The sequence below is a fragment of the Melospiza melodia genome, chromosome 22, assembly GCF_035770615.1.
Source record: "Melospiza melodia melodia isolate bMelMel2 chromosome 22, bMelMel2.pri, whole genome shotgun sequence".
Taxonomy (NCBI): domain Eukaryota; kingdom Metazoa; phylum Chordata; class Aves; order Passeriformes; family Passerellidae; genus Melospiza; species Melospiza melodia.
This window is the reverse complement of record NC_086215.1, coordinates 7,926,479-7,942,344: the sequence shown is the minus strand read 5'-3', so window position 1 is coordinate 7,942,344 and position 15,866 is coordinate 7,926,479. Positions and strand designations below refer to the sequence as shown.

The following is a 15,866-nucleotide window of genomic DNA, read 5'->3' as shown; positions in this document are numbered from 1 at the left end:
GAGTCACTAAATCAAACAAAAATTTCAAGGCAGCTGCAGCCAGCAATACAGAAACTTGCACAGGGAGAACTCTAACAATGAGGACAGAGTACTATGGAAACCTACATTACCACTGCAATTACATAAGCAAAATAACAGAGACTTAGGGCAATAGCAAATTGTAACTCTGGGCAATGTTAATTACACAAATTTTCAGAGAATGTTCTATCAAGATACAATTTATAACAGAGCAATTCTGACATCTGAATCCTAGACATCCCAGGATGGACCAACCTCGGTTTGTTGAAGCTGCAATAGGTTCTTTTTCCCTAATCCAGGTCTCCTCATCCTCGATGTCACGGAAAAGCTGCTGCAGGCGAAGGGAATCTGCGAGTTTCTGCTTGCGAGCCACCATGGGGTCCTTCAGAGCTTCGTAACGAGCCACTAAAGCCTCTTGTTTCTTCTTGATATTGTCAGCATCAAAGTGCCCAGCCTCCTGGAACTGGCGTGCCTGGATGGTAATGCCATCTATCCGATCCTAAAATTGATCAGCGACACCATTAGGTCAGAACTTCAGTGAGGTGGCTGCAGTGACTGAGAAGCTCATTTCTATGAAAGTTATAAGATATTATTTTAGAGACATACAAGTTATGTTTTAGTGCAAAATTATTTCTGAGAAGCAAACTATAAAACTCAAAGCTAAAGACATTATAAACATCAGACCTGCTAATGTCTCTGAGCATATCTGAAAATGCCATCTTTTGAGTAAGCAGATCTGAAAAGGCAGGAATAAAAATTATTTCCTTACCTGATGGGCAGCAACATCTGCCTCCAGCAGTGCATGTTTCTTCTGAAGATTCTGAACATTAGTAAGATCTTTTCCATAATCATCAGAAGCCAAGTGTCCTTCTACTTCATAGAGCCAGAGCTCAATGTCCTCCACATTGCGATTAAACTGCTGCTGCTGATTGGCTTCTCGCAGTTTTATACCTGAGAGAGACAGGCAAGAGGAGAACAGGACAGGTAAGTCAAGTGGAAACGGAAGTTAATTCATTTCCTAGAAAATTTCCTCTAGAAATTTGCCCATGTTCTCTTGACCAAGTCATACCTTTGAGCTCAGTGGCCTCCAGAAGTTTCTTCCACAAGCTGATGACTTCATTCATGCGAGCTGCCACCTCATCGGACGCGTAGTGCTTGACATCAATGAGCTTCTGGCCAGCTTTCTCCAGGGCATCGATCCGGCTCTGGTTGGCAGACAGCTCTGCTTCAAAAGCCTGGTGCTTCTGAACTTTACCTTGCAAGTTTGATGGATCCTACAGATGAAGAAAGAAATAGAACATTTCAATGCTAAACCAGTAGTCAAAGATCTCTGAAGAAGTTTTGAAATTGGACTATGTTCATAGACATGCTATAGTGTAACCAGAGGATCTGGTGCCAAAAATATGCCTTAAATCAGAATTCTTAAGCTATTGGACAGGCACAATTACTGCATGATGGGAAAATGCCTCTTGGGGTCATGAAGAAATTACACAATTCCTCCTGTTGCCATTAATACCACTGACTATCAGCAACATTTGCTTCGTGTCATTAGACTGATTAAACCTGGTACTGCCTTAAAAGCATTCTACCATTCATCTTTGTGTTTACCTTGTAGGCCTCATCAGTTGCAGTTTTCATCTTTTCATTAACCCAGCTCTTGAGCTCATCAGAATCTCGGAAAAACTGCTGCAGATGGAAAGAATCCGCCAGCTGAGCGCGGCGGCGCATGGCTCTTTCATGAAGGGCATTTCGGCGGCTCAGCAGCTGAAAAAAGAAGAAAGGGAAAGGTTTTTAAATTCTTGAAGCTTCTAAGAACCATCACTGCATCCCTCTTGGGACAACTCCACTGATTTATCCTATATTGAAGTCAAGCCATGTAAAATAATAGAGCAGAACAAGATTTAACGCCTACAGTCCAAATGTATTTTGGATACTTACAGCATCTCTGCGTGTAGCAACATCATCCATGGCATAGTGGTTATTCTGAATCAACTTAGTAGCAAACTCATCTAATGCCTAGAGGGAAAACATGTTTCCATTTATTTGGTGTAATAGAAATTGCTTCTGCAAATTTGCTCAGTATATCAATTCCCCAAAGTTTATCACAGTAAAACTGACAGAAAGCCATTAGCAGATTTATCCTTACACCCTTTTCTCTCTGTATTCTCATCCTTTCCATGTGGAAGAGTGCAGTTTTTTGACAAATATTCATCCACCTGTGTGCTGGTATGATAAGGATGCACCAGGTTACCTGGCTCTGTGACAGAAACCAAGCCCTATCCCATACTTTTCCCACTCTTTTCCATTTTAGAGACCATACCTGTTATTTAGAGCTAATACATCACACATAATAGAAGATCATTCTGCAAAGCCAACCCCATCCTTTATCACCAGTGTCTCCTCCCCTGTGAATAAATGCCCTTGTTTCACTTCTCATCCATTTAGTGATGGCCTAATGTCAATGTCTTACTGTGATTTTCTCCTCTTGGGCACTTAGGGATTTCTCAAAGTCTTCATGCTTCTTCAGAAGAGCCTCCACACTGTCCAGAGAATCACCAAGGTCTTCATTCAGCAGAAAAGCCTAAAGTAAGGACACAAACACATTTTTATGTTTCCATACTCAGCTGCTCTAAGTGAGCTCAAGCACAGCCAGGGATATCTTCTGCCATATGTTATTACTGAAAGGTGAAGATGGCATGGTTTTTGCTTTATGCTTTTAACAACCAATAATTCTTTTTAGCTTCTTATTCAACCAGCATTTTACAAGAGTTAACACACACAAAAGCCACATCAAGCCCACTTGTCACAGCTCATAGTTTCAGCATTTGATGGAAACAGCCATTGCACCATTTCAGGCAGTCAGATAAATAACTCTGCACAGCACCCACTCACTCGTGGGTGTTCATGGCACTGCCAGCAGGCAATACCAATTGCTTGAGCTTACAAAAGACTACCCAGAAATTAAAGTTCACCATATCTGGAGAATTCAAAGATATGCACTCACTTCTTGTTTGCTCATCCAGTTGTCAACTTGTTCAGTGTCTCTGTAGAAAAGCTGCAGGTCCATGCACTGCTCATACTGCTGCCTGCGGAGCTCCCACAGTTCCAGCAAGGCAGACCTTTCATCTGAGAGGATGGTCAGCTAATTGATGGGGAAAGAAAATATAATAATTTTATTTAACACTCTAGTTCACTTCCATCTCAATGTAAAATCAAATTGTCATCTAAAAAATGGTTAGCACTGAATTGAAAATGACCTCCCCTGTAAACAATGAAATCTCCAGTTCCTGATGTGATCATCCTTTTAAATTAAGGGACACAGAAGAAAGAGAAAATTCTTCTAGGAGCTCTTGCTCTCAGCTTACCTTTTCTTTAACTTCATCAGAAGCATAGTGCCCAGCAGAGAGCAAAGCCTGGCCTGACTCATCAGCAGATTTGAAGCTGTCTTCATGGGCATCAATTTCTCCCTATGGAAGGACATGTGGAAAAGCTGTTACAAAAATTTATCTTAGCACAGAGTGTCAGAATTACCTTATAATGCACGTAAGGTAGGTATAAATTTCTACATTAAAATGAAACTAAAAGTTCATTTGAGCTGAATTCTTTCTGCTTAATTATAGGAATTCCTCATGATGGAGAACAAAAACAATCATTAGTCCAACTGGCTGCTATCAGGCCTACTTTTTATAAAATATTATCATAAGCATTCTTAAATACTTAGTATATATCTACCATCTAGAAACAATTTAAGAATATTAAATCAAGACAGCAATCTAGTACTGTGTCTGTTGCATGATCAAAGCATTCCAGTGCTACAGCACTGACTCAGACTGTGTTAGACACACAAATCAGAGGGCTGCTGACTGGATTTTCTGTATAACCACTCTACCTTATGTTCCTGATGTCTGTCTAGAAGGGCTTCTGCCCCAGCCACATCATTGGCAAGTTCATCAGCATTTATCAGAGCCTTCATCTCAGTCACCCAGCTGGTGAGGTCCCGGAAGTCTGCGAGAAAGCGCTGCAGCCTTGGGTAAGCAAAGCAAAAAATGATTAGGAATAATTAATTTGCAGAGTTTCTCTCCCTTTCCCCAAAGAAAGGGTTGCAAACATAAAAGCTGTTCTTTAGATACAAATAAAACAACACGAAAATCTGCTCAGAATATTAAATAACTAAATATGCTTTCAATCAGAAAAGAAGTCTTTTGAAGTTATGAAAATGTTCGGTTTTAAATCAATGTCTCATATATTTTGTATATAACTTATATTGTAAGCAAAATTAATATTGCTAACTACACACTGAGGACAACAGAAATCAAAATATAGTTCACAGGGCTGCTTTTGTCATAACAGTGTGTGGGGGAGGGAACTGACAGAAAATTTCAACTGCACATGCCTCAGCCCTAAAACAAGCAAACAAATCCTCAAATTCCTTCCAGAATGCCTTTAGTTGTTGCCTTTGGCATATGCTTAACACTTATCAGCAAATGTGATCAGTTTCTGGTTCCCTTTTATATTTGCTGTTAATTGCTCTGAAGAGACTATGGCAGGGAAGGTAAAGAAAAAGATTATTTGTGTGGGTCTCCACTGCCAAAAATCCCACATTGTGGGAAGGAACAAAAGGGCAGAAAAACAAAACCAGAAAGGATGTAAACTAACCACCATATTGGGATTAGTTTGTTTTTAGAATGGCTTCTCAACAGTAATCTAACAGGTTATGTTTCAGAGACCAGGTTAGCATAGACAAGACTGGATGAACAAATTCCACAGCAAAAAAAAAAAAACAAACTACCATAGAAACAGGGAATTAATTTGGTCTCAGACAATATATCAAACAATATAGCATACTTCAGTCTTCATAGAGACTCTTAAAGACTAGTGAACAGATTTGTAATAAAAGTATTAAAACAACTTTTTTTTCCAGCAAAACTGAAACATTTTCAAACAATGTACTTCCAATGCATGTCTCAACTTAGATGGAGAAAACAGCAAATGTCCTAAAACATCACTGTGTCTATTTTGATAGTTGATCCACATTTAGAGAACAACAAAAAGCTGCAATAATTTTTCAATCACATAAATATTTCTTTTTTTCAATCACATAAATATTTCTTTTACAAGAAGTTAGCGCAAAATAGAATTCGGTGAACGAGACTGCTCTTAAAATACCAGAATCATCCCAAAATTTTGGAAATGGCACTCTTTTCTTCTCCTTCCAAGAGGCCTGTGTCAGATGTGCCCCAGGAGGGAAGCAGCCCTGTCCTGCTGCAGTGACCCACCTGTAGGAGTCGTTGAGGCGAGCGTGCCTCTCTGCGGCCAGCGTGCGGATCTGCTCCCAGTTGGCGATGAGCTCCTCCCGTTTCACTTGGATTTGGGAAGCATTTATTGGGTGAGACTGCTGCAAACGGTCAGCTTCTGCACACAGGGCCTTCACCTAAACCCAGGCACAGACAGAGTGAGCTTCCAGCCTTTTCCAAGCTGGTTACCTCATTTAAATACATCTCACGGGTACCTTATCCTCCAGAGCTGCCAGGTCTCTTTCCAGGCCTTCGTGCTTGCGCAGTAATGCCTGCACGCTGGCTAAATCTCTGCCAAAATCATCTGAGGCCATCAACTGCCCTTTCTCCTTAATCCAGCTGATTGTTTCATCCACATCCCTTCAAAACAAAGCACAAATTGAAAGCAGATTGTCTTGTATGGAAAAAGGAAGGAAGCAGGATGTGTTCCCATACGTGTGCCAGACATACCAGCATACAAACCCATATAAACACTGCAGCCAACTACAAACATCCTTTAGAAAACAAATAAATAGACTTTCTTTGCATCTCAAGAAACTTTGAAGCATATTAACAGGCCACTGTCCCCCAGGAATTACAGGACCACCGAGCACTGTCAAGGAGTGGATCTATTTCCTACTCTGGACCCTTCCCCAACTTAATTACAGCAAATCTCAAAATGCTGTAGACAGAGATGAGAACAGAAAGACATTGCTCAGAGCCTCCAGAACAACTGGGCTGACATCCAGCAAAAAAAGCACACCCCATTTAAGGTTCATCTAGGACAGAACTTGGAGAAAAAGCCCTCAGAGGAAAGGAGTGCAAAACTGCCAAGTTCTGAAAAGCTCCATCTAAAGTAATTGTAGAACCAACGAGGTCTTCATTCAGCAAGTCATGCAGAAGAGCAAAGCAAAAGGAGACAGTAGCTCCTCTCATACTACTGTGTGCAGCTGAATGCATCATTAAACACCCACACAAGGGTTACATCATTCAGCAGATCCAGCCAAGTTCATACCTGTTGAAACGCTGAACTTCAGCTGCCCCAAAGAGTTTTCCCTGCCTCTGAAGGGCAAGTCCCTTCAGACGCTGCCAGCTTGCATTTACTTCATCTTGTTTGGACTTTATCAGTTCCTCTTCAGGATGTGTTTCCTGGCAATCAAAGGACAAATCTATTTTCATATGTTCTTGGCTTTTACATCCATTGACAAAACACTGCTGGTCTTCAAGAGATCAATTTATAATTACTGTCCTTTCCAGATGATCACCCAATTCAATAGTTTCCCTGAAATTTCACTGTGCAAACATTCAATACTCATGTAGTGTTTTCCCTATATACTGATTAGTCCATGGCAAGAGGGCTATAAACAGTATCTTCTTTTTCCCTGGAATGCCCTGCCTCCATCCTTAATCAGGCCCCAGATATCAATCCAGAAAAGATATTAAACCTCCCTGTCCAAGGGAAATAAATTTAACCCCAATATGACAGTTTCTCTTACTAATCACAGCTCTCCACATTTTCAGGAGCATTCCTAGATGGGGCAGTTATTCAGGCTGTTCAGCAGAACCACCAGTGAATCAAATGGTGACCATTTTAGGTGAAGAAAGCCAAGCACCAAAGCTTTGCTCCAAAGCATGTGGAGCAAAGCTTAAAGATCTGCCCCAAACCAGGGGGGAAAGAGGGGAAGTTACAAATGCTTGCTGTGGTAACTGACTTGCCAAGAGAGATTTTCAACACCAATAAATGCTTACCTGGATAAGTTTACCAGCAAACTGGTTCACTTCATTTACTCTTTCTTCATGAGCTGCAAGATCTGTCTGGAACTCTTCAAACTTCTTTTGCAAAACTTCAACATGCTCTAAGTCCTGTCCAAGTTCTTCTGATGTCACTATTGCTTCCTAGTACATTGAAAAAAAAAAAAAAAGTTAATTTCAGTATATCCTATGGGAAATCACTATTAAAACTAGGAAGCACACTGTCCTAATTTTCAATAGGTCAAAGACAATCACAGTGTTCAAGGTCAGACTTAAAACAATGAAGTTTATTATTATTATTATTAAACTCCATTCCCTGCCCCAACATCTACCCATTATTGCAGAAAATATGCCAGATCAGTAAGGTGATTATTTTTTCATCTTCCTTAGTCATAATAATTTTTCAAGTACAAATTCCTACCACACAGAGTGATTAGAATTTGTTCCTTTTTACACTGTTTGTGGGCATTTGCTGTAGGATTCTGATGCAAGATTTCTGCACAAGAAGTGCAGTGTTGTATTCAGTAACAGTTATACACGGTTTACAGTTTGAACCCACAATGATACAAAATAGCAAACCATCATTTAAGGAAACCAGTGTGATTATTTTGTGGCTTTTTTTTCTTTTGATAGTGTGGTTTGTGGTTTGCTTCCTTAGAGTTCAAAGAATCAAGAGCCAACAGTCCTCCTGCAGTTCATGTCCTTACAATATCTAAAGATATTCCAATCATTTAGTAACTATCTACACACTGCTTGCTGCTTGGGCTAGCTCCTTTCTGAAACAAATAATTTAGAATATTTATTTTAAAATATTTGCTTTACATGTTGAAGATTTCCCTTAGAGGAAACTTGAATTTTATTTGTCTTCTCAAAGCAAAGGATGAATTGATTATGCTAAAAGTACTCTCCAACAAACAAAGTACTCTCTTCTTCTTAGACTAATAATTTTTATTGAGGCTGCAACAAAACAGCAGTACTTTGCACACACACTGCTGATGCAATGCGAATAGCTAAATAAAACATACAGGTGCCTTTACAAGCTTTCTGAGACTACCTGACCTCCAGCAACTCTTTGCTGACAGAAATTTTTCACACAAACACATCAGATTTCCATCAAGGACACAATAAAGGGAGGTAATTATACACCTTGTCATTGATCCAGTCCAAGACATCTTCACATTCCCGTAAATATTGCACCAATTTCTGTGCTTGCAATAATTTCACTCCCTTCTCTCTCATCTTTTCCATCAGTAATTCCCATAGTCGGTGCAGCTCCTGCAGGCGAGTCTGAAACAAAAGGATGTTGTTATTAAAATCCCCTGTCAAAGAAGATGAGATTTATTCCCTTCCTGTCCTTAACAGTAGATTTATTTGTTGTTCTGAAGTTGTACATCCTAAATCTTACTTTAGACAAAGGGCGAGGGACAAACCTCATGATTTTATCTCTAGTGAATAGTTTTCAAATTATGTAAAGTGTTGTAACACAAAACTAGAAATTACAGAACTGAATATTTAGACAGGTGTGATTAATTAATGAAGCTATCAAATAGTTATCTTTAAGTAACTATGAGCTAAACATCGTGAGATAAAATTTGATTTAAATTCTATGCTAATATGAAGTCATGCCAAAAACTTGCTGCTCTCCCCTTCAAATGTTCAGTCTTTTATATGAAAGTCAACTCCCAATAAGTGTGTAGCATCTTCCTTTGGGAATTTATTCTTATGTAAGACAACATATTTGCTTTAAGTCAAACTTATGCAATTTCACTGTATTTTAACCACTTCTCCTAACACTAAACACTTAACCCTAATATATTTTGCTAACTTTGTGAAGTGACATGATATGGACATACTAGGAGCAATTACTAGTTTTATTACTGAGTTTCTCTGGCTGCAGTTGGCCTCTCAATACTATTGGGAGTAACTAGAAACTTTATAGACAACAAAAAGTAAAACCACACTCCCACACATGCACACAACTTGCAAAACAGGAAAGTAACTGCTCCACCCATTGTCTATTACACTTTGCTCATCAAGACCTGAAACTTGAAAGTCATTCAAGAGAAGCTTTTGAACATCATGGGTGGATACCACTTGATCCACTCAGAAAGTTCAATTAAAGAGGTTTCAAGGGAGGAAAGAGCTCTGAGCACTGCCCAGAAGGATGGTGCAAACTGTCAGCTAAGGAAGGAAGGAGACATTGCAAAAACAAGTTGCACTGCAGAGCCACAAGCTTCACCTACTCGTATGTGGGACCCCACTTGGGTGGCCGTGACTATCGGGCGCTGGGCAGTCCGGTACGGCGTGAAGGACTGAACCAGTAAAGGCAAGTTAGAATGAAATGCTGAACTTATTAATTAAATTTGATAATCACTACAAAAACATCTCATCTTCAAACAGTTCTCCTCAGAACTGGATCCAAAAGAAGGTATGAGCTGGGTGCTCGTGAAAGAGAAAAACACCTCTGAGATTTACAAATACAAATTTTCTCATGATTTCACTAATCAAATACCTGTAGAATTTTAAAGAGAGGTTTTGAATATAGAGTTATCTGTGCAATCTGAACAAAGTGCTTAAGGAAAGGCCTGTAAGAGGCAGGGAGGGAAAAAAGCTTTAAAACTCACTCTTATGGTTTCAGATGCAAAATGGCCTTCATTGATCATCTGATTTCCAGTCTCATCCAGTTTAATGATGGCTCCTGAATTGGCCTGCACCTCAGCTTCAAAGGCTTGGTGCTTCTGCAGCTTCCCCTGAAAGGAAAACATCAAAGAATGCAACTGAGATTTGGTGCAAGGACTCTTCCACATTCCCCAGAAGAAAGATTTTAAGTGTATTTTATGCATATTCAGGACTGACAAACAAATACTAAAACTGCACAGTTGAAATCAGTTGTATCATGTGGTGGATCAACAGGTGGATTCAAACATCCCAGTTACAGTTTGTTATTTCTTGTCTTTGCTCTTGCACATGACTGTTCAAACCCCAAGAACCTGCTAGCTAGTTCTTCCACAGAGCTTACTTCCTACAAATATATATGGTTTTTTTGTGGAAACAATAAGTGATAATTCACACTTATTCACAGAGTTAAAGCATCCAACAAATTCTAGGACTAAGCAAAGTTGCTTTTACACTACATTACACTGTGCAACTTTTTCTATGCTGATGTAGCATCTAATCCATATTAGAACTATTACATCAGCAAAAAAGCCAGGCTTTTGAAGAGCACTTTGCAAGGTCATGGGTATTTGCATCCATCTTTCTACACTCTCAGATCAAGTTTCATTTCTGTGTTTGTTCTATCCCAGCTGACCTGTAACACCCTAAAATCAATAGTACAGGAAATAGAACGCGGCAGGAGGACTTGCCTGCAAATTGCTTGGGTCTTTGTAATTTTCATCAGATGCAATCTGCAGTTTTTCTTGGATCCATTTTTCAAGCTCATCTGCATCACGCTGGAAGAACTGGAACCGATAGGAATCCTCAAGCTTTTGGCGCCTCAGAGAAGAGAGTTCCTTGAACCTGTGGTAACGGTCCAAAACTTGCTGGCGCCTTTCTTGGATGTCTTCTGCTGTTTCCAGCACTTTTACACCACTTGGGTCCATTTTCTGAAGGCAAAAATAAAACCCCATTATGTTTGTCTTACAAAACACTGGTAGATCAGGAAGAGATACATGCAGAAAAAAAAGTGGTTTTTTTAAGATCTCAAGTGGTTTACTTACAGTCCTACTCTGTGTGTGCAGGTATGTGTATAAAACCTTACATATAAATAAAACCACACTTGTAGCAGAAAGTGGTAAAGGAAAATTTACAAAGACACTTAACACCTATTTGGACAAATATGGCCGCAGCCATATAAAGTCTGTGTCATCTCAAACTGTAGCATGCAAGTGTCCAACACATCAGCTAAAAATGTGGGTTTGTGCACAAATGTGTGTGGATACAGACGTATTTCTTGTGCAACACAAAATACCTCTAAATATTTTATTTAAAATATTCAATACTAAAGAATCTTTGAACAACAGTTAAGTGGCCCACATGTATCTATATACACTTATATACATATATAGACCCACACTCTCCATCTGATGCATCTCTTCTTTATTCTCCCAATTTTAAAAAGTTAGAAACCCATCCAGCCACTCTCTACATAACCTTTTAGAAGCCAGTGAGAGGCTTCACAGATGTGACCTTAGTCAAGTAAGTCATGGAGCATTTTGCTTAACCAACGACCTTGCTCTGACTGAAAAACCTTTCACATTGCTTTATGTACTAAAACTTAATATTGTTACCACAGGCAGCAAAGACCTGAATACTGATCTGTTTTTTCTCTTTTTTATTAAAATTGCAACAGCCTTTAATTTTCAGTTTCTCAACTTTTCCAAAAGCAACTTGATTTTCAGTAAAAATCTGGGCACTAGAATAGAACTCTAACACAAATTTTAGAAGTGGAACTATTATTATCATTGAAGTTTGAATACTTAACCACTTATTTAACAACTAACTGCATATCAAGAGGTTGCTGCAACAAACAATCTGTGCCTGAACAATTTTGCAATTAATGTCTTGGTGTACAAGTGATTACACCAGTCACTCACTTAATGCTTTTCTACCAATTCTGCACTCTCCAAATTAAAGGTACTTCTCAATCCTATCAGACAGGGAAGAAACCCAGACTAGAATTGCAGACCAGAAGGCATGGACAATCAGTTAAAACACATCATTAAATATTAAATTGTTATTTAGTCATTAGTTAGCTGCATGCTTTAATTAGACATGTATCTCGCATAATTGTGTGGAAAACTCCACAGGTTGGAAAGTGATCTACAGGGCCACGTTTTCCAAGCACTTGTAGAAGGACAATGTGACAGAAAGGAACACATGGGGCTGAACCCACACATTCCTGAGCTACCCTTCCAAGGTCCCCACCCTGCAGAGGACAGCCGTGCCAGCAGCACTCCTGGCTCCCATGAACTCGGCCCCAGCTGCACTGCGGCACTTGCAGGAAGGAAAGAAAATTCTGCTTTGGTTTTCCTTCCACTCATTACTGTCAAAAGAGGGCAAGGAAAAAAAAATCACCCCAGTGTGTGCAGACTGTGTTACATAAACGAAACCCAGGTTTTGCCTGGCAGTGCTACCAAAATCTCCACTTGATTAGTGTCTCTGAGTATTAAAAGCTCAAACCCCTGAACATAACTCGAGCTCAGGCACAGATATGGTTCCCTGAGAAAGCAGCTGTTTGTTCCAGCACTCTTTCAAACAGCCTTTTTCCACCAGGAAAGGAAGTTATTGCTAAAAACTTCCTTTCCTGCTCTGTCATGCTGTGTTGGAATGCCAAAACCACTTATTTTAAACTGCTTTGTGTTCTGGAATAACACAGTGGCAGCTGGTCTAATGTACTGCATGGCTGGAGCCCCTCGGCTGATTCTGGGTTTGGGCAATGCTGGGAGAAAATTAAATCCTGGTCAGTCTCTGGAACACTGTACACTCATTCACTGTACAATACAACTCAACTTGTATTTCAATATTAAAAAATAACCTCCACAAAGTGATTTGAAAACATTTTAAATTATTTAATTATTTACAATATTAATTTAGGGAAATATTTAAATTATAATTTCAAACATTGTTACAATATTGAAAGTCAAATGGGAGACCTTCTGTAATTTACCCTGAGAGCTGGTTTGCTTCTCACCACACAAGCCAGGCAATCTGGCTCCTCTTTTTGCTGGAATTGGTTAAAAGAAAGGCTCCTTTTGTAACTACAGTGGAGCGAGTCAATTGTAAAAGAAGTGCTTTAGTGGAGCAATAATGGACTGTTCTTCCTGCAGCCCCAGCCGACGTCAGCAGTGTCTGTGCTGCCAGAGCCACCAGGGAGCTCAGAACTCCAAAGTCCTGGACGCTGCAGAACAATGCAGTGTCCCTGCCTGCCATGGTGTCACCTCAACTGCAGCACTCCCTGGAATACCAAACACCCCTCCCAAAACTTCTTGGTTCAACTACACCCTTTGAGGACACCTAGGAGACACCTCTGCACTTCCTGCACGAATGCCACCAAGTAAAAGTTGTGCTTTGTGTTTTTAAGGTGAGCAGCAGTGGGATGTGCCCGTGCCAGGCTGTCCCCAGATAACCGGAGTCACCCCCGGCCCCGCCCGGCACAGCCGGTGCAGGGAGATAAGGACAGGACGGGGCTCAGGGAACTTTCCAGGCCCCAGACAGCAGGTCTGGACTGTCCTGGTGACATTTCATTCCTCCTTTCATGCTATAAGACTAACATTAGGTCAGCTTATGTCTTAACTTGAAAAAAATCAGAAATGCTTCTTCACACTGCACCGTTTTGAGGACATTATTTAGAAAGGAAAAGAAACAGCCAACAAAAAGAAGTAGGAAAATTAAGGGAAAAAACCTGAAACAACAAAACAAACTTATTACACTCATTCTTCCATCTCTGTCTCCCCTAGTCAAATCAAATGGTCCATAATAGCACATAAAATATACAACTGCAGGTATTTACAGACACCGCAGTGCAACAACGATGATGTCAGCAACACCATTCACGTTCGGGAACAGCGGCATCGGGCTGGCTTCAACAGGAATTACAGCGGTGCCACAGCAGAGCTGTCAGCACTTCCCTTACCAAAACATGTTTTCAGGGATTTAAAAGCACCAATATGAAATACATTCAGTGCTAGGCAGAAGGTTTTAGTGTATTTTTAAAAGCAATTACACAAAGCTTCGAAAAAATTCAACTCCTTTGCCTGAAAAACAATCAGATATCAGTACATAAAGATCTTCAGAAGTAGTAAAATAATTTTCTCTTAAGGCAAGTGCTCATGTGTTACACATATTCATCATACATGACCTCAGCAGTAGCCTGTAACAGGAATATTTTCCCTACCAAGACATTCCTGCTTCCCAAGTGTGCACACATGAACAGCTCAATGCATTTTTTTAATGTTCATCAACATCACACATCGTCAATCTTGTCTAAGGAAGATTTAACTGATATCAGCTAATCCCTCCTGGGAAACGGGAACAGATTGCTGATCTTTCTTCTTTAAGTAAAAAAAAACTGATGTGAAAATAACCTTCAAAAGGACAGAGGAAAAAATAACATACATTTTCCCCAGCTTTCATTTTGCCGATTCACAGCTCCCTAAAACACCAGGGAAGAAACAAACCACCATGACTGCCTGGCTCAGGGAAGTCCATGAGCACTTGCACTGCTGGAAAATCAAAGAGAATCCTTCTGCCAACATGCACAGCTCCTGCAAAGGGAGCCTGAGCATGGTGTGATACAGAGAAGGAGCTAAAGGATGCCATATCCTATCCTAGAGATTGGGACACGACTGGGACAAAATTAATGCCCGGCCTTTTGGTTTGTTGAATTTAACTTTTACAAAATAAAGACATTTTAAGGTTAGACAATGTGCAGCAGAACACTGTGTCCAAATATGCTATTAAGGAAGGTCACTGACAGCCCCAAACCTCCACAAATTCCAGAAAAATCAGACAAACACTGCAATACCAAAAAAACCCCCAAAAACAAGATGTGCTAAAGTTGTTGTTTGATGCTGTAGAACTAACCATAGTGCAGGTAAAATTCAAACCAGCCCCAAAATTTAGGCAGTTATTGCAGGGACACAGAAAACGTCACATTAGAAGGAAAAAAAAGTAAATTGTTTAAACCAAAGTGGTTGCAAAGCTAGTGATTTAGGCTGACAAGAGGGTTTGAGCACAGCCTCAACTATGCACTTCTGAAATATGAAGACAGATAAAGACCTGCTCATTTTTAGGCATTTAATCACAAAATCTCAATTCCGCTATTTAAAGAACTGCGTTGAATTTCTCATCTGAATTTGGTGTCTTCACACAGAAGGGGGCTCTTTTGGATTTGCTTTTGCTTTAACATCACAGACCTTTGATAAAACTGTCCAGGGCTGGCAAGGACTGCACTCTGCTGAGACTCCTGAGAAAGCAAATTACCTTGACTGCATTGCAGAAATGCAGAGTTTACAGGTAATGCAAGATTATATAATTAACCCCAGCACTTCTCATCCCCATTTGTTATCTTTTCATTATCCTTCTAATTGCAGTATAAACATTTACATCACTACCATTTCCAAATAAAATCTAGTTGCTTGTGTTCCCCAGCTGGAGTCTGATCCATACATCCTATTTATTTTATCACCACTGAAACAGAAGCATCACTGTGTAGAAACAGTTACAGCACAACAACTCAAGGATTATAAATGTGTGCAAGTGGATGAATAGGAACCAAACCAACTTTGAATGCACAATGTAAATCTCTTCACAGTTGATTTGCAGAAGCTATAAAGAAAAAGATTCCGCTCAAGTACATTTTAAAATAAAAACCTCTTGAAAAATTAATCAGTATCAAAACCTGATTATATTGAACTATAACTCCTATAAAATGTTCACACGTCATGCATCACAGACAGAAATTAGGCAACTCAAAGTGTTAAAGGAAAGGCAGATCAGACTCACACTAAGTGCAAATAAAGCACCTGCTGTACAGAATAAATTCAAACCAGTGGCTTTTGTTACAAACAGGTCACTGCAATAAAGGCAGGCAAGTGTGGCAAGGACACTTCATGCATTATGGAAAAATACCTGGACTTTGACTTTACGAAACGATGACAACATGATGGAAGAATGTAGAGTCTAAAAGGGAGGGGGAAATCAAGATAACGTTCAACTAACGACCAGCATAAGGATATGGCTGAAATCTTTCTGTCACAGTACCTGTTAATCACTTTCCTTTTGCTTCCTTGTCACATAAAACAATTTGGTGTTAGTGTTACC

General features: G+C 39.8%; 1 protein-coding gene across 8 annotated transcripts in view; it reads right to left on the bottom strand.

Moving 5' to 3' along the window:
- The window catches only part of SPTAN1 (spectrin alpha, non-erythrocytic 1), a 46,115-nt gene that overhangs the window by 27,014 nt on the left and 3,235 nt on the right, over window positions 1–15,866 (bottom strand). For 7 of the 8 annotated variants that reach the window (XM_063174968.1, XM_063174972.1, XM_063174969.1 and 4 more), the window contains exons 1-17: window positions 15,675–15,722; window positions 10,409–10,648; window positions 9,668–9,793; window positions 8,190–8,330; window positions 7,041–7,187; window positions 6,307–6,440; window positions 5,528–5,672; window positions 5,295–5,449; window positions 3,908–4,043; window positions 3,384–3,485; window positions 3,023–3,160; window positions 2,489–2,599; window positions 1,957–2,034; window positions 1,627–1,782; window positions 1,088–1,292; window positions 788–969; window positions 274–517 (exon numbers count right to left, since the gene is read on the bottom strand). In XM_063174968.1, coding sequence (XP_063031038.1) covers window positions 274–517; window positions 788–969; window positions 1,088–1,292; window positions 1,627–1,782; window positions 1,957–2,034; window positions 2,489–2,599; window positions 3,023–3,160; window positions 3,384–3,485; window positions 3,908–4,043; window positions 5,295–5,449; window positions 5,528–5,672; window positions 6,307–6,440; window positions 7,041–7,187; window positions 8,190–8,330; window positions 9,668–9,793; window positions 10,409–10,648; window positions 15,675–15,707 — 2,473 coding nt within the window. In that variant the 5' untranslated portion in view covers window positions 15,708–15,722. Of the gene's footprint in view, window positions 1–273; window positions 518–787; window positions 970–1,087; window positions 1,293–1,626; window positions 1,783–1,956; window positions 2,035–2,488; window positions 2,600–3,022; window positions 3,161–3,383; window positions 3,486–3,907; window positions 4,044–5,294; window positions 5,450–5,527; window positions 5,673–6,306; window positions 6,441–7,040; window positions 7,188–8,189; window positions 8,331–9,667; window positions 9,794–10,408; window positions 10,649–15,674; window positions 15,723–15,866 lie in introns of those variants that run through there. The other variant, XM_063174970.1, reaches the window with a different exon arrangement.